This window comes from Trichoplusia ni, chromosome 9, assembly GCF_003590095.1.
Source record: "Trichoplusia ni isolate ovarian cell line Hi5 chromosome 9, tn1, whole genome shotgun sequence".
Taxonomy (NCBI): domain Eukaryota; kingdom Metazoa; phylum Arthropoda; class Insecta; order Lepidoptera; family Noctuidae; genus Trichoplusia; species Trichoplusia ni.
In genome coordinates, this window is record NC_039486.1 from 8,646,801 (window position 1) to 8,672,766 (window position 25,966).

Here is a 25,966-nt window from a genome sequence, read left to right on the forward strand (position 1 = left end):
TTATCTATTCTAATATTTTAATGAGTAAAGTTAGGCAGGTGTTTTGTGAAATAATCAACTTTAAAAAATATTTTTACAAATAATGAGAAAATGTCACTGGTAACCAGGGAAAATGAAACACCAGCACTTACTTAATTCAGTGAATGAAAATTCACATAGTTGAAATTTAAAAAAATTAGAGACAACTTCTATATCACAATCAAACTGTCTAGTAACCATGAACCCACAACATATTTTTTAAATAAATTAAGGTATATTACACTTACCCCCTGTAAAAAGTAATTTATTATTTCTGTACCGATCTGAATTATATCTAAATGTTACTACTTCTTTTGTAAACAAAATCACAAAAGGATTTAAGGCATTGTTGCAGAGTATCTAATGCCCGACCAAACTTTGTGCCCCGCCAACTATAAAGCAGTCCGCTGTCAATCAGCTTTTCAAACAGACATTTTGGACTTGACTAGACCGTTTCTATTCAGGCTTTGCAAACGCTACGTTACATGCTTATATCTAGATCGCCCTACCATTTTCAGTAACAGGTCTAAAGAATAATAAACTAGACATAACCAATAAACAATTTAAGAAGAATTAATAATTTACAGCCATTTCAGATATCTTTAAAGACGCCACTTGCCAAACCAGTTAAAAGTAATTTTATTCGTACAAGACCCACGGTTTATGAAAATTAGACAAGAGTTCGGAGTTCAGAAGTTGCCAGCTGTAATAACGGCTAAAATTTCCGGCTAAACTGAGGGTAGAGGAGAGCAAAATATATTTTGAGGAACCTAAGATTATTCTTTACCGATAATATCCACATAACGTTATGCAAAAAATCTAATAAAAGTATCGTGAAGCACGAGGCCACCGATATTTATTAAAAGAAATATCTTTTACATATTTATCTTTACTTTGTTTTTATCCCAGGATAGGTTTACCCAAGGCCTCACTTTGCCCGTGCAATTATTCCGTATCAATATTCCCTGGACGAATTTAGCAGATCTAATATTGTATATTTTGCTCACTCGTCAAAAGATTTCCTTGTATTTGATGTGCCAATTTGCTTACAAATGGATTTTAATTAATGATTCTAAAAGGTTTTATGAAACTAGGTTGGTAGTATTGTTATTTTGTACTGTTTGTCTGATCTTCAAGTTGCTCTTTGAGTTTGCCAAAATATAGTCGACACAAGTAGTGTTCTGAACTTAGGTCATTAGCAAAGTTATGTGCACTTAGATCAAGAATGTTTTAATTTTATTACTTGGCTCAATTTCCCGCCTCATCCAGTATGCGAATTTACATCGGACATTTCGGGACCGGCCATGTTCGGTATGTACTCAAACATTCTATTTCATGACGCAGTACGTGACGTAATGTAATCTGTATTTCGAACAGATAAAACCGAATTATACACACACATTTTCCGTTAATCAACGCGACACTCGTTTTGATAAAATTGCCTACCTATATGGAAATGTTTTGCATCAGTAATAACTTTTCTGACTACACTTGGCTATTTCAGAATAATAGAAAGCGGTAACCATTATACACAACTCCAACCCACTTTATATCGGACCTCCGAAGACCCTTCTCTATAATATATATAGTTCCCGCTTTTGAGGAAGAATCTTATTTATTTACAAAAACATACATACTCAACAAAATCCTGTTCCATCAGATCCTACAAAATGTTGTCCAAAACATATCTGCAACGTAATAAATACTCCGAATTACGATAAGTTTGTTGGAGGATGAGTAACTTATTCAGTACCAACTTATATTGAGCTCTATGAAATATGTTTGAGTTAAGCGCGACTCAGCTTGCATCTGCGTCCAATACATTGTCTTTGCGATAACGTCGACTACAAAGAGAGTTTCCCTTTACGCCGATACCTATGAAGCAAAGAGATCCGCCGAGAGGTATTTAACAGGACGTTATAGCTTTATTAGACAGGATATCCGCATAAAATCCGGGAGGCTTTGTTCCTACGTATAAACAGCTATGAAATAATTTCCTCAATCTCATTTTCGTTGCAAAGAAAGGAGGCGCAGCTTTCCCTGCGGAGAAATTCACATTGTCAAAACAGAGGTGTCGTCTGTTGAATATAATATCACAAGAGTAGGACGGTATGACTTCACTACGACATTCGACCCCTTCATTGGATTTTCGTTATCTGACCACCTTTGCTTCCGAAATGAGGTTTCACAAAGTTAATTTGCATAAATAACTTAATTGCACATGAAAGACTGAAACTTTACTGTGAAACTGAAAATATTGCTTTTGAATTGTTGATGAAGTACTGGTACAGTACTGGAGGGTACACTAAAGTTAGACCTTCTTGATGTAATTATCTACGTGTACAATGACAGAATAAAGTACTTACATAATTTCGATTACTTTTTAACTTTTGACCAAGAAAAAGAAGTCTACGTTTTTTATCAAAATTATTCATAAGCAAGTCTTTTAGTGGAGCAATTTTGTAAATGGTATCTCTTAAAATTTCTAGTTGTCAGGTCAAGTTAGCCATCTTGCTGTTGATGCGATTCTAGGGACGACAGAAAAGATTTATTACGAGGCTAAAGAACAGAACTCCATATTCAAAGCAATTTATTTTTGTTAATTAAGCACGTATTCCTTAACCACTTTTTCTGTAGCAGAATATAGGTCATAGTTACGGTAGAGTAAGCACAGACAAGTTTCCGGGTATGGAAAAATGTTCCTATACAATATAGATGGTTATTATTAATCGTTCTCAGTGGAACAATAGAGGAATTTAAATTTCTTGACAAGTAATCTGCAAAATTGCTTTTTTAAATAATGATGAATTTACAAAATCTAAAAGCTAGTCAAGGTGAGGGCCAAATTGAAATTCCATAACAAATAATACATTTTTCAGTAAGCCGTCAAGTGTTTTAGTTTGCATATTTTTTTCATGAAAAGAGCGGAAAGTACGGACCTCTAAAATAAAGCACTCAAATCTCGGATTCTGTTAAAAGGAATCGAATACAGGTGTACCTACTAATCGATTATCTTTCCTGTTAGCGAGATGTTAACCCTGTTCATTTTATGAGAGGGAATACCTATTTTGAATTTAGATCTCATTAATAAGATTGAATAAAAAAACATTGGAATTTTTATGTTGTGTGTTATTTCAAGTAAGGTTTGCGCGTGAGTGAGGATCACTAGAAAAAAATGTTTTTTATGTCATCTATTAAACCTGCTTAGTAAAAAAGGCTGCTGTTGATATCTGTCGTGTGTTGTATGTCTTATACCTCGGGTCACCCCTATTACACCCTTACTACTGGTGCTGTAGCCATTATAAGTTATAGCTACGTAAGATCTGTAAAAAGTGGGTAATTTCTTTAAAAGATATTCATACATAATCTACAGAAGTATATGCCAGGTTGAGGGACGAGAATTTTTATTTCTCACTAAGTCTGTGAAATAATTAAGGTCCACAACCAATTTTAAATAAGATTTGTGTAGAGTTTACTTCTATTAACTTCAACTTAATTCTAAGCAAAAAAATCCTCTTCTTTTACAAATACAGATATTACCATCATGTTAAGTAGATACAAGGCATACAAGCCTTGTAGAGTAGATAGAAGACAAGTATCTTATTAAATATAAGTAGGAGCATGTACATTTGAGAGTAACATTACTTATCATAGTAACATCTTATGTTGGAACCCGAGACAATGCCGCTCCACAAGTTAAACTCGCTTCGTCAGGGAAAAAAGGAAAAATTAGACATGTCTAAAGACTTGTAACTGTACGAAAGGCGACGTAAAGGGGCTATAAGGCTTTGTACAGAATTTACGAAGACTTGCTTGGAAATATTCACGCTCTATATCCCAGTGCTTAAACGTTTTTGTAACGGACAACTTAAACCCCGAAAGAATCTTTTAAAAATACTACTTGATGTCTATTTTTTTTCAGTTAGATACTCTCTAGAATCTAACTCGCGACAGATAACAGAATCGAGTTCGGTTACAGTCCGACACTAGCGCCAATGCTTACCGTGGCACGACTTTGAACTACGCTCGATCTACAACTAACGACGACTAATTGTAATTTGTGGATCACCACTTGAAATGGTTTGATAGTACAATTTTAGAACTGAAACAAATTCAAATCTTAAACAAAAAGAGATTGAATTAAGCCGGGCCATCGGGATTAAGCAGCGTGAATAAGCAAACACTTTTTTAATAGCTTTTTTGCTTTAGAATCAAAGGTACCCAAAAAGACAATTCAAACGAATCTAAACTCAATGGCGTTTTTATTCTGTACTAAGCATTTATGTGACATAATAAAGTGCATTGCCACGTTATACACATGTAGGTAGGTATATACTGTCATAATTAAAGCTCGATCTATAACCAGGAAGTGAGAAGTGAGTGAGTGATTTGATTACAGGCAGACAGACAATGGAAAAGCTTTTAATAAAAAAGACCTTAGTACCTACCTACGTTACTAATGCTTGCGCAAAAATACGTCTACGGTAGTAGGAAGCAAAGGCAACAGTTAATCAATTCCCATTATCATCTCCAACAGTCTATTAGCTTAGCGTACATCACCATTATACAGTATACGTTACGAAGGGTTCGGCTCAGGTGTACACACCCACAGTTTAGCAATATAGAGTCCCATGGGCCCGCTATCACTGCCACTATCTAAAAACAGAAAATCCAATCAACCTTTATCCAACCAGGTATTCAAACATAGGGGGAGAATACGTTAGGAGCGAACAACGGCCTCCTAGACAATGAGACGGATTTATTATTCTCAAGTCCAACATTACTGAGTAGCACGTACCTTTGCAAAACATAAAGTGCGGTGTAAAACTTGTTAACCGGCAAGTGAAAATTGTAATCAAGACAACAACGAGAATCCTGCTGAATATGCAATAAACATGTAATTGCTTTTCTACCCTCTCCGTGCATTGTTTTGATTTGAAGCACAAAATGATACTCGTAGCGCCATCTATTGATGTTAACCAGAATCAGGAAAACCCGTTGACGTCTGTCGACAGTCGCTTTTATCGCGGGTATTCGAATGCGTTCAAAACCATTTCAAGGCTCAGTCATTATAATACGTAAAACTAATACCACAAAATGAATAAGCACATTTATTTTGACAAACAGTACAAATTATATGAAAAGATATTTTAGAAATATGTTTAAATGAGTACGCATCCAAAATATTGATCTCTCAACTGCGCATGTCGCCAGGGTAGTTGCCTCAGGGTGGGTTTAGATAATAAAGGGCTGTGAAACTACTGAAGTAAGGTTTTCAATTTTTGCTCTCGTTGTTATTTCTGTACTAAAGCTCATTGAAGTTTACAAAGTTTATTAAATGAATAGTATACAGTCTATAGAATCATGGGGAACATTCAAACCAACGATAAGCAATCCAAAACTGGAAAATCTCCAGCGAAGGGTAAACATTTTATGAGAAACTTGAACAGGAAGTCTCCAGGAAGGGACAGCAAAAAACATGGACGAAAAAAGAGCGATGCCAAACGTGACGCGATCGACAGAGAGTTTGATAAAACGCCGGACTCCGATATCAACGAACCGATCGAACCATCAGATAACGATACGGTCGAGTGCGTGTTCAAAACACTGCGGCAGGGGGAGCGCGCGGAGTCGCCGAGCGTGCAGTCAGAGGTAACGGTGACCAGGTGCGAGGCGCGCGCCCAGCCGCGGTCACCGACCCGCGACCAGTTGCCCGCCGCCGCTCCGCCGCCGCCGGCGCTCTCGCCCGCCAACGACTCCACCTCCGACTCAGTGTTTACGGATCCGCTGACGCCGCTCGCCGTCGAGCTCAACCTGTGCTACTACTCCGCCGAGAGCGACAGCGCGCACGACGACTTGCCGCGCACCCTCACGCCCTCGCTGGCCGACGTGCCCGCGACTGTCGTCCCAGCCATGACCGTAGACTTGCCGCACCAGGATGCCACCTCCTCGCTCTCCGCCGACGACATCGAAAAAGAAGAAAAAGATGACGTATTTGATGACAGTGCTGACAAAGCCGAAAATGAGAAGGTTATGGGCACATTATTCTCGGGGTTTTGTGGCTACCACAGAGCGGACAGAAACTTAGAGAGAAACAATCACGAATGCAACAATGAGTTTAGCGACAACAGGCTGAAAGCTAGTTCTGGGCAGACGTTTACGCTGTCAAAACATCGGAAAGTGGAACTGCCTCCAGTCGCTTGTGAACCATCTCTCAATTTACTAGATAACGGTCAGTTTTCTGTTAGTAGTTTTTAATTAGAGCACCATTCGTAGTTGTAGTAAACTCTTGCTTTTGCTTTGTTATAAGACGTTGTTTACGAGTAACGCATGCATACATAAAATATGTGTCAGTATAACACTCGTGGAATAACAGAACAGTTACGAGTTAAACTAGTAATTAAACAAATATGCTGTACAAACACACTGTACTTTGGCAAACAGATAAAATTTATTCACGCAAGTTATCGCTCTGTGGATCCCTTATCGTAAATCCTTGTACAGATCAATCAGTGGTATCTAGTACGCAATGCCCCTCTTCACCTACATACATATATAGACGATATTCATATAAGGCAATCTCTATTCTCTCTTGTACCTGTTACTGACAGTACTTACTTTTCACAATGGTCGAGCAAACCTGTTTGTTGATGTTTTTACGCCGGGTCTGAAGCAGACCGGAGCGGCGAGCAGTCAATTTTCAGCTCTATTGCAAGGGGGCTAGCGCTGTCAAAATGGATCTATTGACCAGCATCGACGTAACAAAACGTTGTAGTACTTACATAAGGCAGTTTTCCCGCACTTGTAATGAAATATGATTACCTATAGCGCTCAGTCTAAAATGAATATGCTCGAAATCGAATACTACTCGTACCTTCACTACCTACCTGGTGTACGCTTCTTGTGGGAAGTTTATTATGACGTTTTTTGTTGGACAATAATGCTGAGTTCGTTTCCTCCCAAATATAATTATAGTTTGGTAGGTACATGACACAAATTGTCTTCTTTTTGCTCAAGTACAGCTAAGTGCCGACTTATTTAGGGTACCGAGGTACTTCAAAGGTTTTTATGGGCTGTTATTAGGCGAGCTATCGGAGCAAAATATTTGTAATCAGTTGTTGCAAATTATTTGCGTTGCGCAGTTTTAGTCCATCCCACCAAATTATGTAGTATCAAGATGCCCTAGTCATGATGTAAGGTTGACTAGAACTTAATTATTATAATTGATTAACGTATCATGCACGTCAATATGGTCAGTAAGCTTCAGTCTTTAATTTAAAACAAGTCACAACAGTTTAATTTAAAAGTCTCGACAAAATACTTCCGAAAAATTTGCAATCAAACCCAAACATTTATTCCGCTAAATATGGAGACAGACAGATTGCTACATGTAGTCGAATTTGAGCTTCTCGAATTTTGAGAAAAAAGCCATAACTAGTCTGTATGTTTAAATGGAAATGTAAGTCATCTTGTCCGTCTGTCCCTGCCAGAGATAAAAATGAAAGTTATTTAGAGCGCTTCAGCAAAAGGTAACTCTAAAAAGGAAAACAAGTTTTATCGTCTTCCAATGTTTCCAAAAACTCGCGTCACCGTTGAACATAAAATAATTAGTTCACTCCGCCTTATTTCCTAATACAGCTACTTTCTAATTTGTTTGTTTATTTATTTACAGTTGCATCAGAAAAAGACCGGCGACATTCGAGTGTGAGTGACGCTCCAATGTCTGATTCGAATGTCCTGAGGAAAGTGGCATCCCTCACGCTTGATAAACTCACCGAGACGAAAGTAGTGCGACCCAAGTTCGTCCCTGACAAGCTAGATTTCAAATTCTATGAAAAGTTTGAAGGTAAGCAGTTTCGACACGTCCTACTAGCTTCCTACTTAACTTTAATAGTCCGACGACAAGGTCGTAAATAATACAGACAGCTTTAGATTATAATGACCTCATTAAAAACAATAAGGTTTAAAAAGTAATCAAAAATCATCTCTCAATTAATTATAGTGCTAACAGGTGAATGAACGTCGAGATAAGGGCGTTATCTTATTAACAAATAGTCCATAATGTCTTATCGGCGTTAATCATTAGCGTTAACAGAGATACTATCCATTAGTGACTACTAGTGTGCATACGTGACTCTTGCTGAGCGGGCGAAACTTTTCAATCGAAAGCGATGCAATTGTCAACAAATCGTGTCAATTTCACCAACTCAACAGTAGCACAATTCAATTATGTCGAGTTTCTTAGTCAATATCGTTCGCGCAGAAGAGGGACGCACAACTACGGAAATATTTTGCGTTTGCATAACGATGACGTCGCGTCTTCGGTGGTGGAGACGGAATCTTCAACTAAAATAAAGTTCCACCGCTTCCTATCAAAGTGCTTGAAATATAAACGTGCTTTAGTATTATATGTGCCTCCGAAAAAGTTGACTACAAAAGTCCCAAAGACATCTCAATGGTATCGTTATGTGATCTTTGTACTATACAAAGGAAATCAGATTATTCTTGTTCAGTGTGATATAAAAATGTTGAGTATTGAAATTCAAGTGTTTTTACGAAGTAAAACGACAGTTTTGTGTACAATTAATGTGACCAACGGTGTCACAAAAGGAAGCATGTACACCAGTATGTATAGATTACATTACCATTGTATTCATAAGTAGGTACTTACTTAGCTAACTACCTAAACTAACCATGACTTATGACGTACCTATGTCAATAAAAGGTACACAAGTGCCTACCTAACTAAAGTATTAGCAAGCATGCAACATTATTTGAAATTTGTTATCCACTGCTCGTTACATACTACTTGAGAAATTCCGTTTGCTTTTATAATACGCAATGGTTAATAAACAAATGTCAAAGAAAGGGGACTGTTGAATTACGGCCGCTTTCTATATTCGATCTCAATCCAAAATTTACGGATCGAGATTGACATTTGAATCCATTTACAACTTTTAGTGTTTCTATAACCGATCCATGGATCGTTTTCTCGATCTTTTTCTTCAATCTATCTTTGGGAGGGCGGATCGAGATTTTAGATTGGTATTTGTACGAAAGTGACAGTTATGCGTTTTCTATAACCGATCTCTGGTTTTGACAAATCGATTTTTGGCCTTTTTTGATCTATAATTGCGATCCCCAATTTTTTACGGATTGTACTGAGAAATCTGTTAAAATGGAAATATTTTCAAGTGATAGTGATAGCGATCTTGAAGTATTAGCTCAGCTATCGGACTGGGATAGTAGTGACAGCGAAGTAGAACAAACTCTGTCCTTAAAATTTGTAATTGTGATTTAGGTATCGAGTGGTTGTTCTGTACTTTACTTGTAAACGGGGGTCAAGGATTTAAGCTGAAGACCAGCGCTCAGTAATTCTTTTGGATTGCTAAGCATAAGCTGACGCTTAAACTTTTTTGCTCTCGGTATTATAGTTTTTGTGTACTAAGTACACTTTTACCAATATCTGTAATACTGGAATCAATGGATAACGATTATAATATTCTCGTTTTGATTTATTTATTTAAAACCATGAAGTATCATTACAGGGTTTACCCTAATGCGACAGCAAAGAACTTATACTAAACAAAAATTGAAACACATTTCATTATTAAAAACACGTCAGTCTGATTTTGAAGAAGTTGGTGGTATGGAGAGCTCTTGTAAGAGGTGCTTTGGCGAGCAAATTTGTTCTCGCGGTAGGAACCAGCAGTAGGTGCGGGCTTCGCCGCCCACTCCGCCACTCAAGCACTGCAATACTTCCGGGTGATTCTCCACTCCACGAAGCACCTTCACCAAGTAGACGACCAGTGCAAACTCCCGTCTCATATACAGTTGATTATTGCCAACCATGCCCAGAACAAACAGAGTGGGATCCATGAGTAGGTAGAACGGATACACCCCATACAGTTTCTTGTACAGATGGCGCGTGAACTTATTCTGAATGCGCTCGAATATTACCGCTGTATTCTATTCTATAACTGAGACATCGGAAAAACAAACAACAAATAAACTTGCGATTTTAAAATATATTATGTTAATGTCAAACTGACTGACAACTTTTCGATTGACTGACGTTCCGTTGCTCATCAATAAACGTTTCTTGTCGTTTATGCTTTTTCTATTCTTCAGGTAGAATTATAGTATTTACCGCTACGACTTCCCAATCTTTTATTTTTGTATTTTGTGCAATTTCTAGTGATTATACATAAAATAGATAAGCTCTAAGAAAAAAGCCACCATTTTACTCATTAATAATCGCTGAAGTACTTTTTCTGCACATGCGTAAAACAAAACGTTTACCAGGGCGATCTATCCGTTTTTTTTCGATGGATTTCGAGACGAGATCGATTAAAGAAATGCAGATTCAAGCTCAATCGAGGGATTGAGAAAAATCTGGATTGATCGGAATCTTAGATTCGGGATCGAATATAGAAAGCGGCCGTTAATAAGTTCAACAGGTAACTTTCTGGATTGCTCCATTATAAAGCTAGTAGTTGCTCAATATTACAAGCCACAAAACAAGATTTAAACTAGGTAACACTAAAATTAAAATACTATGCTAAATTATAACCTAGGCTATAGATCAAAAGCAGAATAAAAGATTTCAGAATATTCTAATCAAAATAGTTAGCAATCATTAAAACCATAATAAATGGTCCAAAATATCGATATTGAACGTCTTTGCACGTCACTATTTTGCATTAACATAACTCATTCAGCTGTCAAACTATTATGGTCATGGTTAGTTGCCAGACTTGTTTATGTTTCTAAACCTGTTATAAATATCGTTTTGTGCGAGTTTAAGGCAAAATGTCTTTATCAATTTACAGGTCAGATGCTCCTGAACTGGTTTGTGTCTTCAATAACTGATAACACCCACCTGAAAACCTTATTGAGTGTTCAAGATCTGAGGAACCTTGGGATACAATATTGTACCCATCTTCTTGCTGCAGGCGTGCTAAGACAGATATCAGACAAGGATGCGCCCACAGAAAACGTATTCAAGGTACAGAATTCACTATTTATTGCGTAGTAATTTCTAATACTTCACCTTAATAAGCATTACATGTCCTAACCAAACTATGATTGCTGTAACATAGGTAACTATGTAGTAGGTGTAGTACTTCATGTGTTCGCTTAATTTAAAAGTGTGTTTTATATTACTTGGCATAATATTAAAAAAATGTAAGTAATATGTTGCTTTAAAGTCCCACATTAATATTATTTAAGATTTAAGTATTGTGAAAAATATTGAACTTCTTGCCTTTTATTGAGTGTACTGCTATTCTACATACAATCAACAAAAAATAGTACTACACATTCCCTTGATTAATTAGCCATCTCATGAAAGGAAATGAAAAATAGTTAAAAACTTTCTGTGTGAATATACTTTTAAAATAGTTATAAGACTTATTTAAATATTTCATGAAACTGCAATTTATAACTAAACATAATTGTTTTCAGAAGAGAACATTAAAACTTTATAAATTGTTAAATTAAATTGATATTACATTGAAAATAGTAATATTACAATCTTAGGAGCTAACTGTCTCCTAAACTACATTTTTATTTATTCCAGCCAAATTTAATGTACTACTGGGCTCATATGGAGGTGCCGGCGCTACAACCAGTCACCCCGGGCAGGCTGCACACGTCTGTTTGGCCGCCTGATAAAGACTCACCCTACATTACACAGGATAATCAAAGAGACTTAGAAAACAACAAATTCTTTAGTCAAAACAATAATGAAGAAATAAGTGACATAGATGAAGCCAAACAAGTTATATCTCAATTGAAAAAGAAACTCCAAGAACTAGAATATCAAATAGAAAAATATAGAATAAACAGTCAAATTGAATCACTCAATAAGAACCTAGAAAAACGACTTGATTCTATCAGTGAATATAATTTAATTAGAAATAAAACAGAATTATCAAGCAAAGAAGTCCAAACTTCTAATTTTGCCAATGAAATAAATAAGCTATCAAATAAACCTGTGATAAACATACCTGAATATGACCCTCTAAGAACAAATGTAAATATTGATAAAGCATTAGATTTAAGTAGTTTAGAACATAGAAGTGAGATGGCTATTGCAAATAAAACTGATGTAAGATCTGAAAAAATTGTAAATTATTGTAAGTTGAATAAAAGTAGAGATTGTAATAAAAGTTATCGCAAAGACGATGCATTGGAGCTTAAAGACAATACTACTAGTACAGAAGACTCGAAAAGGAATAGTTACAATGAATTCACCCCTGAGCAAACAAGTGCTTGTTCATCAGATGCTTCATTCCTAAGTACATATGCATCCACTGATTTAATCACAAGTGCAAAAAGTTCCTCGGACTTGGAAAAGAATGAAGATTCTGTTGTTTTAAAGAATGGCCCAACTGTTATGAGTAATCCACCTACACAAGTTTTATATACAACAGTTGATAGAAAACAAAAAGCCTCGCCTGAAACAAATAAGTTATTAGTTGAACCTTCAAGTATTACATTACAAAGTGAGAGTGTTTTGAGTGAAGAAAATTCGAAATGTTCATCTCCAGAAGAGAAGACTAAGGCCGTAGCTACAGACACTTCTGTAATTGAAAAAGCAATGCCAGCAGATTCTAAACTAGCTAGTCAAACTCTTCCTTTCCACCCTCCTCCTTCGCCGGGTATGCCACCACCTCCGCCACCGATGCCAGGAACGCCACCTTTATCCCCTGTGGGCTCTCCCAAATCAGCAACACCAATGAACAGCCAATTTCCATCGCTTTCCCCAACTGCGAGGCAGCCATCTCCGACAATGCCGACAGCACCAGCTGGACTAGTCCCACCTCCCCCACCTCCACCTCCACCAATGTCTGGAATGGGACCCCCACCTCCACCAATGCCTGACATGGGTCCTTCACCGCCTCCAATGCCTGGTATGGGACCCCCGCCTCCTCCAATGCCTGGTTTAGGCCCACCACCTCCTCCCATGCCTGGAATGGGCCCACCACCGCCACCAATGCCTGGAATGGGACCTCCACCACCTCCAATGCCTGGAATGGGACCCCCGCCTCCTCCAATGCCTGACATGGGTCCGCCGCCACCTCCGATGCCTGGTATGGGCCCACCACCTCCGCCAATGCCAGGCATGGGACCTCCGCCTCCCCCAATGCCCGGTATAGGGCCGCCGCCCCCACCTATGTCGGGAATAGGCCCCCCACCACCGCTGATGCCTGGAATGGATCCTCCTCCTCCACCTGTCATGGGTGCCGTACCTCCGCCACCTCCTCTTTCGAGTGGTCCTGTACCATTCCCAGCCCCACCAGTTGGAGGATGGAACGTACAAAGAGCAAGTAAGTGTTTTATTTAAATTGGCCTTATACTGTTACTTTACACGCCATAGTTAGTATTAACAATGTCTATTATTTCAGCCTTACGAAAAACTCCAGTGAAACCTGCTGCACCCATGAAACCGTTATATTGGACACGAATATTAGCAACCACCCCACAACCTACTAGCCATGGGGAATCCTTAACAGGAAATTTTAAACCACTCTGGTTGGAAATAGAAGAAACTAAATTGGATAATATTGATGAATTCACAGATTTGTTTTCAAGACAAGTTGTTAAAGCGCCTGTAAAGAAGAAAGTCGAGGTTAAAACGAAGATACAGCCGATTAAGATACTTGATAGCAAAAGATCGCAAAATGTTGGTATATTAGCTCAGAGCTTACATGTTGAGTTCTCAGAAATTGAGAATGCGATATACAATTTCGATACTTCGGTTGTTAGTTTGGAAGCTTTACATCAGATTTACGAGCTGGTTGGTAAAATTCATTCATTTTCTCATAATTTGGTAACTATGTAACGTTTTACATATCTATACTAATATCTAAAGCTGAAGAGTTTGTTTGTTTGATCTTAGGTATTACTGGTTCAAATTGAAAAAAATATTATTGTGTTCAATAGACTATTAATCGAGGAAGGTTCTAGGCTATATAACATCACGCTGCAACTAATAGAAGCGAAGATACAATGGAAAATGTGGCAAAAACGGTCAAAAATATTAATCTTCGAGGGCTTTCATTCAAAAATTCCTAACTTATATCTTCTAACCACGCGGACGAAATTGCGGGCAACAGCTAGTATTATCATATAATGATTGCCCATTTTTGTCATTTCAGCGGGCCTCTGAAGAAGAATTATCTTTGATAAAGGAACACTTACGGTCAAAATCCGATGTGCCTCTGGACCGACCAGAAGCATTTCTACATGATCTGTCTGGTATACCAAATTTCGCTGAACGAATATCTTGTTTTATGTTCCAATCGGAATTCGAAGATGCTGTTAGCACAACAATGCACAAATTAGATAATTTGAAACATACTTGCGAGGTAAGATTTCTCTTCGTCTGATGTCTATGACTTGCTTTTACGATGGTTTTAAGTAGTTCCTGAGTTAGTAGGCGACCCAGGCAAAAGTATTCTTCGGTTATAATTTGCCTTTTATACATGACAATGATAGCAAATATAAACAAAGTTACAAATAATTATTTTTTAGTCAAAAGACTATGCCTTATGTAAATTGAAATTTATATTTCATAGCTCCTCATCAAGCATGGTTTAGTAGCAAGTGTTTGGTGATTAAAAATGTTTTGTTTTCATAATTGTGGTTAACATTTTTTTCCTTCTTTGCAGTTTCTTATGACTAGTGAATCTCTAAAGAAATTGTTTGCTATAATTTTGACTCTTGGCAACTACATGAATGGTGGTAACGGACAGAGGGGACAAGCTGATGGCTTCGGTTTGGAGATACTTTCCAAACTTAAGGATGTAAAGGTAATATTTCTCTTCTTTGAAATTTGTTCAGTAATTCTCTCTTTAATATTAACAAGTATTTTTTTATTTCAATAGACCATGAAAGGTTTTGAATTTTTTTTAGGTCTAAGACAAAGATATACCTGATACCTACGTATCAATATGTTCTACTAAATGCTACATGCCATGTTATCACTTATTGATACAAGTAGAACATTCCCATTTTCTATTCTATCTTTTTGATGTCGGCTGATGTTACTAGCATTTAATTATGCAATTGCATATAATTGTTGTCCCCAGTCGAAGCAGTCGAACGTGACGCTGCTGCACTTCATAGTCCGCACGTACATGCGCGGCGCGGGCGGCGCGCTGGCGGAGGGCTGCGCGCTGCCCGTGCCCGAGCCCGGCGACGTGGCGCGCGCCGCCACGCTCGACTTCGCCGACGTGGCCGCGCATCTCGCCGCGCTCAGGAACCAGCTCGATGGTCAGTACTGTCCACCACTAACCAACTGAGCTACAGCGTGCTGTTACAATGGTGACATCATCAATGTCACCGTTGTGGCGCCACTCTGTATATTTAATGTGTTTTAAGAGCTCCAGTCAAATAAAATCATCAACCCATACAAAATCAACAGTAGAAAAAGGAATTAGGCAAAGCCCATTAATTAATTATAAAGGCAAATGTATATATGTTAAAAAGTTGAATTCTATGTTAACATTATACCTCTATGAAGGGCGAAAATGCCACACTAAATCATATTTTATTTTTTTAGCGTGCAAAGAAAAAGTTAAGAAAGTGCTGGAAACCGACGCCGAAGCACGTGGTTCTAACGAAGAATCCCCTACGGACGAAAGCAAAAGACGGCTTGAAGTATTCAGAGACAAGATGTCTGCATTCCTAAACTCTGCCGAAGAGAAATTAAAGACTGAAAACGAAAACTTAGAAGAATGCCGTACGAAGTTCATTGCGACGGTTAAGTTCTACCAGTATAACCCGAAATGCGGCAAACTGGAAGACTGCGAACCGAAAGATTTCTTCTCACTATGGACCTCATTTTGTAGTGATTTCAAAGATATTTATAAGAAGGAAGAACAAATTGCTATAAAGGAGAAGTAAGTTGAATTTGTAAACTCAAATATACTGCCCTGAAATTGTTAGGTGATCCATACAATGCTATAAGTATACATCATTCTGTATATAGTAACAGCATTTCAATGTCATTTTTTTATTACAGGTTAAAAGAAGCGAAAAAGCTCCAAGAAGAAAGAAAACCTATGACTCAGCCCAAAAAGGAGGGTGGATTAAAGTCACGACTACAGAAGTTGTCTAGTACTAGAAAGTAATGCAAAGAAATATCGGATATTGTTTTGGCCATCTGTTTCTGCTGTTTGCACTGCACAAAGCAACTTATTTTTTTGCATTCCTGATGTAACATTCCATTTAACAAACATGTTTATTATATAATGGATTAACTAACGAAACTACTTATACATTCCTTTTATGAAACTTTATTTTTATGTGATGAAATGAGTCTCATATCGTGTACAATATATTGTACTAAGGCCTACTTGTAATCATGGCCAATATTATTTCTGGAATTAAGTTCTCTTAAAAAGGCCTTTTTAGACAGTCAGTAAGATGTATGCTGTATTTATGAGCTAGTATACTTGCTACCTGCCAGCTTGCCAAGACACTGAATTTATTAGATTGCAGGAATTAACTTAAGACGACCATATTGTTGTTCATATCAATGTAAAATTATATTAAAAATTAATTATAGATGTTTCTTTAAAGCCTTTTTTAGTCGGCGAAAGATGCGTAAGATTCAAAATTCCTATTGGTTTTTGTTAGTCAAAACTATAAAATATTCTGCACATATTTAATTGTACCTGATATGTTTTTAATGCATTATTTTAATTTAAATGCCCGATTATGTGCATAGTTATTCATCTAAAAATGGTGCTGTAACATTTGTTGTATCTGTAAATATTATTATTTAAACAATATAAAACTCAAATTTTATTATTTAAAGTTTTTTTAATTCTAAATAATCCAAGCATTTCTCCTTCCATAATTTGTAGAAGGTTTTGTTCAGTTTCCTTTTGCTGTCAGTGTCACATAGTTGGAGTAATGAGTTTTTGAGAGAATGCCACTGCATGAAGCTCAGATGTTTTGTTAGAGATCTTCTGTTTGATTGGTTTCTAAAGTCTTCTTCTCTGTCGATAAATGCCTTTAATGCATCAGTGCTAGTGATTTTCTTATAAGTGTGTTCAACATACTTCTCTTGGGGAGGTGGTGTTGGTGGTGTTGGTGGTGCTTCTTTATTTGATTGAAGTAGGACTTTGAAGCTTTCTCTTGATAATGCCACCCCATGATCAATATTTGTGGAACCGGTCACTTGAATTTGGTCCATGCTAGGGACGGGGTTAACCAACAGTGGTTGAATTTTATCTTCTTCATCTGATACTGTTTCATCTTTACTCATTTTATTGACATAGTCAAGTATGTTGTCTAAAAGGTCATTATCATCATCCTCAATTAAAGAGTTGTCAACATCAATGTTCTTCCGCTGGGCCCAATCAAACCTGCCAAAATTATCTATATTTTTCAGGTCTAACCATTGTTCTAAATCCTCAGGTAGTTCATAGCTATCTGGTAGAAAAGGCAATCCTTTTAATTGCAATTTGTCCAAATATATGTATAGGTTTGAGTACCATGTTGTAGAATGTTGAACAAGAACCATACTCATAGACCATATTCTGCTTAATAAAGCATATGGCAGCAGACTCATCCAGTGGCTCTCACCTCTCTTTACCCTGTCTAAATAAAATACTGCAGCTTGTTTTGAACATACACATATCCTTACCATAATCTCAGCAAATGCTATGATCCTCAACATGATATATTCTAGCATTTGTCTGGTGGGTAAATAAAGATCGTCATCGTTTTCAGAAGGCAATGCTGCTATAAAGTTTTCTATATCTTTCAATAAGTTTAGAGACAAGTATTTCTTTAGTGCAGTATTAACTTTTCTTAAGTTTCTGTAGCCTATATCGTTCTGGAATTTCTTATCATATTTGTATAAAAATCTTGAACAAATAGCGCCCTCCCTGTGTAGTGGCGACTGTTTTGATAGCACTTTGTTTATATTATTCACCACATGTTTTATTGCCGACAGATCTGAAATTCAACACAGTAAACGTTAGTCCTTTCAAACCCAACTTTAATCTAATTAAATATGAATAATTATTGATAACAGGCTATAGGAATACTAACACAAAGTTTGTCAATATTACAGACAGACGAAATATTAATTTACTCACCAAATTTATATCGACATAGAAACATGCTAACTGGTGGTGGTAAAAGAGATTTATTGTTCCATGGCTTAAGCATTATCAGATACTTCAATCAGGTTTCTCTTATGATGATTAGAATATACGAAACCCGAAACTATTTAAATTCAACACATCGATATGACATCAACTCCTAACATAACCTCTATGCTGAAACGTCAAGTTTGACATGTTTATATCGAAGTGGTAACCGTTCCTTTTCGCGTCTTGAAGTTGTTCAACCATGTAACGCAAGGATTACTCAAAACTTCTATCCACTTCATTTAAATCTTAATTTGCTTTTAGTAAATCATAATATATTGGATAACGTAATTTCCGTTCAGAATGAGTGTTTTTCCTGTAATCCAAACTAGAATACCTAATGCTTAAAGCCATAAAAAATCAAACGTCAAACTCTGTACCTGTAGAGAAACAAAATAAAAGTTACTTTTCGGTCGGAAGACAAACTACTGTTGAGGAACCGGTAAATAAATTTTATCAGAATTTACGATAATTTACAACACTTTAGTGTAGTTCATTTTTGAGCCAAAGCTTATTAATGCGATATGAAAAGTTTAGAATCAATATAATTAATTCTATTCGCTTTTCCAGATATTTAACCATAAAATGCCAAAAAACAAGAAGAAGCAGGAAAGCTCCAGCAGCTCTGATAGCGATGATGGACCTGTTGATGTAAGACCTTTTTGTTTTATTTTCGGTTTCTAAACATCATACTAGCTTTCTAAAATAGGTCTGTTTATTTGTTATAGACCATTTTTCTCGTATACTTACACGTGTAATGCAAATGGCCAACACTTTTATTTTACTTTTTTGTTTCGATTATGATACGATAAGTATGTTGTTGAAATGAAAATCATGACTTAATCATCACCTTATCGCCTTTTAACGGCAATCGTTAATGCTTCGGTAAATAAAGGTATTTTGTAGAGATGGATCTTTGGCCAAATGATTTTATATTATTCAAACACACAAGTCTGTGCATTAATTATTATCTATATCGAATCAAGACTATCCCTATCACTCATGAGGCCCTTAACTCATAAATTTACTTATATTTTAATGGTAATTATTTGTCTTGTCATGATCATGTGATGCCTTAGAAAGATACTTTATTGATGTTACTTTTAACCATTTTATTATTACTTACAGAGAAACCCACCACCAGAAAAGAAAGCCAAAATGGGAAACAGGACAGATGACAAAGAGCCAACATGGGTACTGCAAGGCAAAAAGTTGGTTAAAATAAGGGAGTTCAAAGGAAAGTTATATATAGATATAAGAGAATTTTATGAAAAGAATGGTGAGCTGTTACCGGGCAAGAAGGGTATTAGCATGACACCTGAGCAATGGAGGAAGCTTATGTCACTGGGTGATGAAATAAATGAAACACTTAGTACTTTATGTTAAACTGTTTGTTGTTTCTTGTAATAAATGTTTGAGTATTTGTAAAACACTTGCTTGTTTTTACTACAGCTTAGATGCCTGTCACTGTTTACAATAGGAATGGTAATAAGAATTCATGATAGTTTTAATAATGCATGATTTATGTGTGGTATAAAGTAGTAGCTTTCAGTGTCAAAATTGGTTTTAAATAGATGTCACAGTAGTAATGCAACCAATTACAATATGAAATAGAGCATGTGTTTATTTAGTTACTGAGACAATAGTTGAATTCAAGTTTCAAGTCTTGAAACAATGCACTTATTTACAATTTCCATTTGTCTCTATTATACTTGTTTTGGTTTATAGATATAGAAAATGAACAGGAGTTATAAAAGGTAAGCTGCCTTTTATAACTCAATGGATTCTTTTTTTAATTTTATTCTCTGTGGATTTTGGCTTCTGGTCAAAACTAAGGGTATTTTTTAATAAATAAAACAACATTTGAATAAAAGTCCTCTATTAACAATACAAAGACTTGAAATGTAGATGAGGCAGAGTTACTTTACAGTTCATACCTTTTGGTTTTAAACCTTCAGGTGGTAATTATTATTATTAAAATAAAACAGGTACAAGATTGAGCAACCTTCACTTCGAATATTGAACATATATTAGAGCTAAACAAATACAGAATGGGAAATATTCCATAATTTTCAGGTTTGTTCAGCAACAAGTTATTAACATAAATAGATAATTGTCATGAACAATAAGTATGGTGAGGTTGAATATCAAAACATTTAATCTTGTATGTGTTTCTACTGGGGAATGGCTGACAGTATTATAATGACCAAGATAAAATATCTATAGTCATTAGGTGTTTATCTTGAAATAACAGCATTTTATATTTTTATTGTATGTTGCTCTTACAATGATTATTCTACTATAGTAAGATTTAAGTGTCACCAATCAGTACTTACAAAATAATAAAACTGCTCTCCTTTTCTGAAAGTATTTACTGCTTAAACATACTGCTGAGTTTCATAATAAATATGTCAATAGTACCCTTAAAACTGTTTAGACTTATTGTACCCAAGTACCTAGTTTGTGAGTGGTATTAATAATTTTCTAGAAGTAACTTTGATGAAAATCATCATGCTTAACGCCATCACAAAACATTGGAATATGCTCATACCTTGTCCCAGAAATAAAATTAATTAAATATAAAAAGGAACGCGCATATCAACCTGAGATTTAGATATCAGATCATAATCAAGTGTACCTACTTAATAAATATAACATTACATGCTATAACATCGAGTTTACAAGTCTAGAATATCAGTATATAAAAATACATTCATACTAGACACCTACTACTTCACAGAAAGTATCTATAATTGATAAAATTGACTAAATTTAAACCTAAATGGAAACATTTGGCATGAAATTACAATCTATTGTATGACATATTATATGGCATGAGTAACAATTTATAACTAATAAACATGACTAGCGTTACTAGTAACGTTTTGATTTAGACTTACTTTATGAGGACTATAGCTCTTATAAATATGTTTAATAAATGCCCACCCGATATAATTAGATTACCGACACAGTAACAAATACGAATATTTACCCTGGACTAAAATTATATTTACAAGTATGGAAAAATAGAACATTAAATCCATTGCCATTAATACATTGTCAGATGATTTTATGTTGTTGAACCTCAGTATACAGAAAAGAGATATTATAATATTTATTACTACTTGTAAGATAAATGCTCACTGAGAATTGCCCTGATTTGATTTAAACATCATACTTATTTAGGGCGTAATATACAACGAATGCGGTCTCTTAGAATACGCGACTATCTCATTGATAAAGGTACACGACAAAATATCTTAATAAGGAATATACTTACAATAGAGGTATGTGCGAAAACAAATTAAATTAAAACTGCATACCTATATAAGGCAAGAAATTTACAGCCATTAAAGTTGATGTTTCAATAAACAAAAATATATTCACCGTTTCAGGTAATCAACTAATAAATAAAATAATTCTTAAGTGATAGTAAATTAGCAAGGGCATTGCCAATTATTGGCGAACTTCATACTTGTGTACACTTCCCATTACCAGCATGGTATGCATACCTTTTCCTTTACTTAATACAACCACATACCACGAGTATTACTTATTTTAAATTTCTGTAATTCTTCCACAACGTCTTGTCTGAATCATATAAAATAAATTACTTAATCTTTGGTTTGATATGGAAACATTCTATATTGAAATGTTGACACATTTCCTGCACCTGAAAGCAAAAAATTAGTATAATTAGGTATTAAAAATCAGCATGCATCTAAAGACAGAAAACTCGTATAAAGTAAATGTAATATTTTTATTTCAGACTTTTTCCAAGATCCTCATCCCAAGAGGAAACAGAAGCAATGTCTTGCACACCTTGCTATCCCTGAGGGTTAGCATTGAAATTAATGTTGCCATGAGCCCGAGGTACCTCTGCATTATCCTCGATGTTCGTCGTGAACAAAAAACCAAACACCACGGAAAACAAAGTAATCTTACCCTTTTAGAGGTAAAAGAAAGTAAAAAGAAAAAGTCATCACATAATGAGTACATCTTTAATGTAAAGATCGTGGCTGGTGTCCGTACTCACCACCTTGGTCCCGTAGTAGATGTGCGCGAGCGAGCAGAGCAGCGCGAGCGCGGCCAGCAGCAGCAGCTCGGCGGCCGCGCCCGGCGCCGCGCCCAGCACCAGCAGCACCACGCCCGCGTACGGGACCAGCAGCCAGTTGAACACCTCGCAGCGGGTGTCGCTCATCTGGGACACTATGAGGCGACACTGGAAATGGACAGGGAATTATTGGTAAGTACAATGCGGGAATATGACTAGAAAATGCATGAAATTGTTTTTCTTGATATTATTGTTAAAACAAAACAATAAACTACTACTTTACAGTATGGAAATGCTGCAATATTATTTAACACCACACAAAATTTCACGTTAAGACTAAAAAGCTAGAATATTAAATTACAGACAATTTTTACTTTACAAAAAAAATGACTTTTCATTTAAAAACAGCAGCTTATTGCTAAAAAATCTTAGAATTTTCCATCCCTATTAAAAGTATGTACTTACATTAATATTAGAGAATATAGTTCCGGTCAGTATATAGAAGATCCTGGGCGCTCTGTTGATGATGTCTGTAGGCGAGTATATGGCCCACACCGAGCTGAGCACGAAGAATATGATGAGCGGCACTAGCGGCCTCACCGCTTCGCTGAAAGGACGCATTTTACCCGTGCCGTCGCGATATGACCTAGAAACATGACACAAAATAGTTTTATAAATGAATTATTTTTCCTCCGTATGCTTGTTTTTTTTGATATTTTATTTTACGCAGATTCAAGATTTGTATTTCGTTTTTTTTAATGATTGTACATTTTTAGCTGTATCGCCACTTCGTAAAACATCAATTACGTAGAAGTTCAATTGCTTCAATCTAATTCGTAAGCCCATATCATATAATAATATAGAAAATCACGTACTAACTGTCTGCCTTCATCAGCGAGCCTTCAGTAGTACTTACTTGTAAATATTCCACAGAATGACAGTCTGGCTGGTGAGCATGGCGGAGAAGTAGAGAACGAACTCGAAGATGACGCCGGGCGTGATGCCGCCCGGCAGCGTCACGTGCCACGCCTTCGGCCCGAACACTGACGTCACCAGCAGGAGAATGCAAGAGCCCTAGAAAAAGAATAAAAAATACAGCCACTGGCAAAGGACGTCAGAGAGAAAGCAAAAAATACGGAATAATTTAGGTCATGCAACTTGTTGTGCCTAATTGGTACCTAAGCAAAATTAAAGAATTCTTCCCCGCTTTAAATCCGTAATAACCGTCAAACATTCGACAATAAGCTTTCTTGCTTAAGTCACTGGTACATACGTGTAATTACATATCTCATTCGAGGTTGCTAGTGCCAAAGCAATGTTTGAAGGATAAAGTAAAATTTGGGAAACTTAATTATTTTATTCTATTTTATAGACAAGGCAACTAAACTTACAATCATGGTGAAGTCGTACCCCCAAGGCAGGAACATAACGCCAGTGTTGTATTTCTCCCAGTGCGTCAGGTAGAAGTTGAAGAATATGTTCCAAATCAGAAACAGGAACCTTAACGTGCTCACTTCATCTCTGGAACAAGATATGACTTTATTAATTCTACTGCAAAAACAAAAGAAAAAACAGTACCTTCTGAAATGAAATCATTAATTGATCTGTAAGTAGGATATTCTTCCGAGAGGACAAGTAACGTTGGCGATTGGAAGAGTTATTAGGCGGATCGTTTTAATATTGTATTCAATTTGTAAAAGTTGAGCACAAAAAAAATATATAATTTCTGTAAAGACTGTGCGAATTGGTCTTTATTAGGTATTACCTATTGTAAATTTTGCAAGTATCCCTTAATAGCATTAAAAAGTATCAGAATAATTTATTATTACACCTACTTATTATAAATAATTATTAACTCAACGAACTGCAGTACTTAACCATAAATTATTATTAAATTAACCCAACAATTATTATGATGCAATAAATCAGATTTTACGCTCAATAATTAATGAGATATCAAAATACACACGTGATAACAGATAAGTTAAGATATGTTTTATTAATTGTACTATAAGATTACATTTAATACATGATAGTCATGTCGATTTCGATGATGATGTCAAACGGCTAACTTTAGGCTTCGTTTTCACCGAAGATGCAAAGAAATGTGTAAAGCGAGGATGTGTAGCGGAGCTTTGAAAATGCTTATTAATGTGCGGTGTGAGGATTTGGACAACCTGGTTAAGTATGTAGCGAACCTCGCGATACAATCTCGCTCTCAATCTCTACTTGTTTTGTATGTGACAGAATCTAATTGCGGTAAGCTGTGAACGAAGCGAGGTAAATGAAGGGATTCTATTGGTCCCTTAAAAACGTCCGACACATCGGACGCATGTTTATTGACTTTTGATACTGACTGTACTAATATTAAAATTATATTTTGCCAGTTGAACGTATCACATATCTATTATAAGCTTAAAAATATGGTCACAGTGTCCAGTGCATGACCCCATATTTGGAGGAGGCCTATGTACAGTGATGGGCCGCTATAGGCTGATTTAAATGATTACATTAAAAACTTATCGTTAAGCTAGCAAGCGTCAGTAGCTTGCCTTATTAGGTAGATTACTTTCATTTTTGTTGGGTTGTTAATAACACATATTGCATATCTACATTATCTTGACGTACGTATGGCATGATTTGTGATATGAACATAATTATATATTAGTGGCTATATAATGCGCTGTATTAGATGTGTCCAAGGCCGCGCTGTTTCCTATCCGGCGCAGGGTACAACTTAGATAATCTAATTGTGTATTATTAAATGACTATAAACAAACCATGTCATAGAGATGATATCGTTGGTTTCTGTAATAACGGTTACTAAAAACCGCTTTAATTCGTATGTGTACCTAAAGAGAAAAAATTCTAAAAAGGTTTTGTGGAGAGTTTTGATGGTATGTTCCTTCTGCATTTGGTTACTTAAATTAAATAACGTATCAGTGTTTCTGAACTTAATAAAAGTAACTCTAAAAGTTTCTTAAGAGGCATCTCTTTCACTAAGCGTCAGTACTCAATATAACTGTCTCTCTAATCACTCAAATGGAACTGTACAAAGGGATAAAGGTTAAAGGGAAAGCATCCGGAATGTTTCGATAAAACTTCATTGTTTGTATTTAGATAACACAATGCAACAGATATCCGGAACAACTTATTAAACTCGGTCATATCATTCATAAATGAATGAATTCATGTTATGATGCATAGTTAGCAGAACTCTTGTTGCGTTTTGTTTTATTTCGAATAAAGATTTTTTTAATGACTTTCGCACGAATTTAATTCGTTTTGCGGTGGGTTTCTACACACATTCAATTCACATGCACAAAGATACCTAGACTCAGAACAAGCGTTCATGGATGACATGAATGAGGATCGAAACCGCGACACGATGCGTTTAGCAAGTTCGGTGTGGTGATCTATACAACTCGGACAGTTATGGTACGGAGACGGCGCGGAGAGGGCAGTTTTCTTTCCACAACAAAAAAATCAAAGGACAGAAGTTACGAGGAAGTGGTTGACCCCAGGTAGTTCGTGTATCTACAAGGTGATTTTATTGTTTAACTTCTAACAATTAAGTTGTTCGCAGCGACATACTTAGAGGCCATTTTAACAGTTAACATGTAGCAGTTAATGTTAAAATATAAAAGAAGACCCTATCTCACAGCTAGTTTTTAAAATCAAGTTTTAATGAAAATAAGACAATCAATCGCCGTATGAT

General features: G+C 36.2%; 4 protein-coding genes and 1 long non-coding RNA gene across 6 annotated transcripts in view; 2 read left to right on the plus strand and 3 right to left on the minus strand.

Moving 5' to 3' along the window:
- Positions 1 to 580: 580 nt before the first annotated feature.
- Positions 581 to 5,100, minus strand: LOC113497131. The gene is made up of 3 exons (XR_003400872.1): positions 4,817 to 5,100; positions 4,467 to 4,674; positions 581 to 3,341 (listed from the first exon to the last, which is right to left on the minus strand). It is a non-coding gene; the product is annotated as an uncharacterized LOC113497131 (long non-coding RNA).
- A 139-nt stretch (positions 5,101 to 5,239) lies between these two features.
- LOC113497128 (formin-2-like) lies at positions 5,240 to 16,848 on the plus strand. 2 transcript variants are annotated; one of them, XM_026876517.1, is made up of 10 exons: positions 5,240 to 6,250; positions 7,691 to 7,864; positions 10,851 to 11,026; positions 11,600 to 13,352; positions 13,431 to 13,822; positions 14,184 to 14,393; positions 14,697 to 14,837; positions 15,117 to 15,300; positions 15,590 to 15,929; positions 16,052 to 16,848. In XM_026876517.1, the coding sequence occupies exons 1-10, from the start codon at positions 5,383 to 5,385 to the stop codon at positions 16,158 to 16,160; spliced, it is 4,347 nt and encodes a 1,448-aa protein (XP_026732318.1). In that variant the 5' UTR covers positions 5,240 to 5,382; the 3' UTR covers positions 16,161 to 16,848. The 2 variants fall into 2 exon arrangements, with proteins under 2 accessions (XP_026732318.1, XP_026732319.1); XM_026876518.1 differs by lacking the exons at positions 5,240 to 6,250; positions 7,691 to 7,864 and adding an exon at positions 7,921 to 8,643.
- Positions 16,824 to 18,496, minus strand: LOC113497129. The gene is made up of 2 exons (XM_026876519.1): positions 18,141 to 18,496; positions 16,824 to 17,997 (listed from the first exon to the last, which is right to left on the minus strand). The coding sequence occupies exons 1-2, from the start codon at positions 18,211 to 18,213 to the stop codon at positions 16,844 to 16,846; spliced, it is 1,227 nt and encodes a 408-aa protein (XP_026732320.1). The 5' UTR covers positions 18,214 to 18,496; the 3' UTR covers positions 16,824 to 16,843.
- A 23-nt stretch (positions 18,497 to 18,519) lies between these two features.
- Positions 18,520 to 19,626, plus strand: LOC113497130 (RNA polymerase II transcriptional coactivator-like). The gene is made up of 3 exons (XM_026876521.1): positions 18,520 to 18,636; positions 18,765 to 18,845; positions 19,323 to 19,626. Exons 1-3 carry the CDS (start codon positions 18,535 to 18,537, stop codon positions 19,578 to 19,580), a joined length of 441 nt encoding a protein of 146 aa, XP_026732322.1. The 5' UTR covers positions 18,520 to 18,534; the 3' UTR covers positions 19,581 to 19,626.
- A 430-nt stretch (positions 19,627 to 20,056) lies between these two features.
- LOC113497431 (ethanolaminephosphotransferase 1-like) overlaps positions 20,057 to 25,966 on the minus strand; it is a 12,403-nt gene continuing 6,493 nt past the window's right edge. Inside the window, exons 4-9 of the mRNA XM_026876983.1 lie at positions 24,278 to 24,315; positions 23,640 to 23,769; positions 23,165 to 23,322; positions 22,714 to 22,894; positions 22,231 to 22,416; positions 20,057 to 21,867 (exon numbers count right to left, since the gene is read on the minus strand). Of these exons, the coding sequence (XP_026732784.1) occupies positions 21,805 to 21,867; positions 22,231 to 22,416; positions 22,714 to 22,894; positions 23,165 to 23,322; positions 23,640 to 23,769; positions 24,278 to 24,315 (756 nt within the window). The 3' untranslated portion in view covers positions 20,057 to 21,804. The remainder of the gene's footprint in view (positions 21,868 to 22,230; positions 22,417 to 22,713; positions 22,895 to 23,164; positions 23,323 to 23,639; positions 23,770 to 24,277; positions 24,316 to 25,966) is intronic.

Excerpts from the sequence above, each read along its gene's own strand:
- LOC113497128 (XM_026876517.1), top strand. The coding sequence starts at position 5,383 with ATGGGGAACATTCAAACCAACGATAAGCAATCCAAAACTGGAAAATCT. Across the intron at positions 13,353-13,430 it reads ATGGAACGTACAAAGAGCAA|CCTTACGAAAAACTCCAGTG; the intron begins GTAAGTGTTTTA and ends CTATTATTTCAG. Across the intron at positions 13,823-14,183 it reads TACATCAGATTTACGAGCTG|CGGGCCTCTGAAGAAGAATT; the intron begins GTTGGTAAAATT and ends TTGTCATTTCAG.
- LOC113497129 (XM_026876519.1), bottom strand. The coding sequence starts at position 18,213 with ATGCTTAAGCCATGGAACAATAAATCTCTTTTACCACCACCAGTTAGC. Across the intron at positions 17,998-18,140 it reads TCTATGTCGATATAAATTTG|ATCTGTCGGCAATAAAACAT; the intron begins GTGAGTAAATTA and ends GTTGAATTTCAG.
- LOC113497130 (XM_026876521.1), top strand. The coding sequence starts at position 18,535 with ATGCTTAAAGCCATAAAAAATCAAACGTCAAACTCTGTACCTGTAGAG. Across the intron at positions 18,637-18,764 it reads AAACTACTGTTGAGGAACCG|ATATTTAACCATAAAATGCC; the intron begins GTAAATAAATTT and ends TCGCTTTTCCAG. Across the intron at positions 18,846-19,322 it reads GCGATGATGGACCTGTTGAT|AGAAACCCACCACCAGAAAA; the intron begins GTAAGACCTTTT and ends TATTACTTACAG.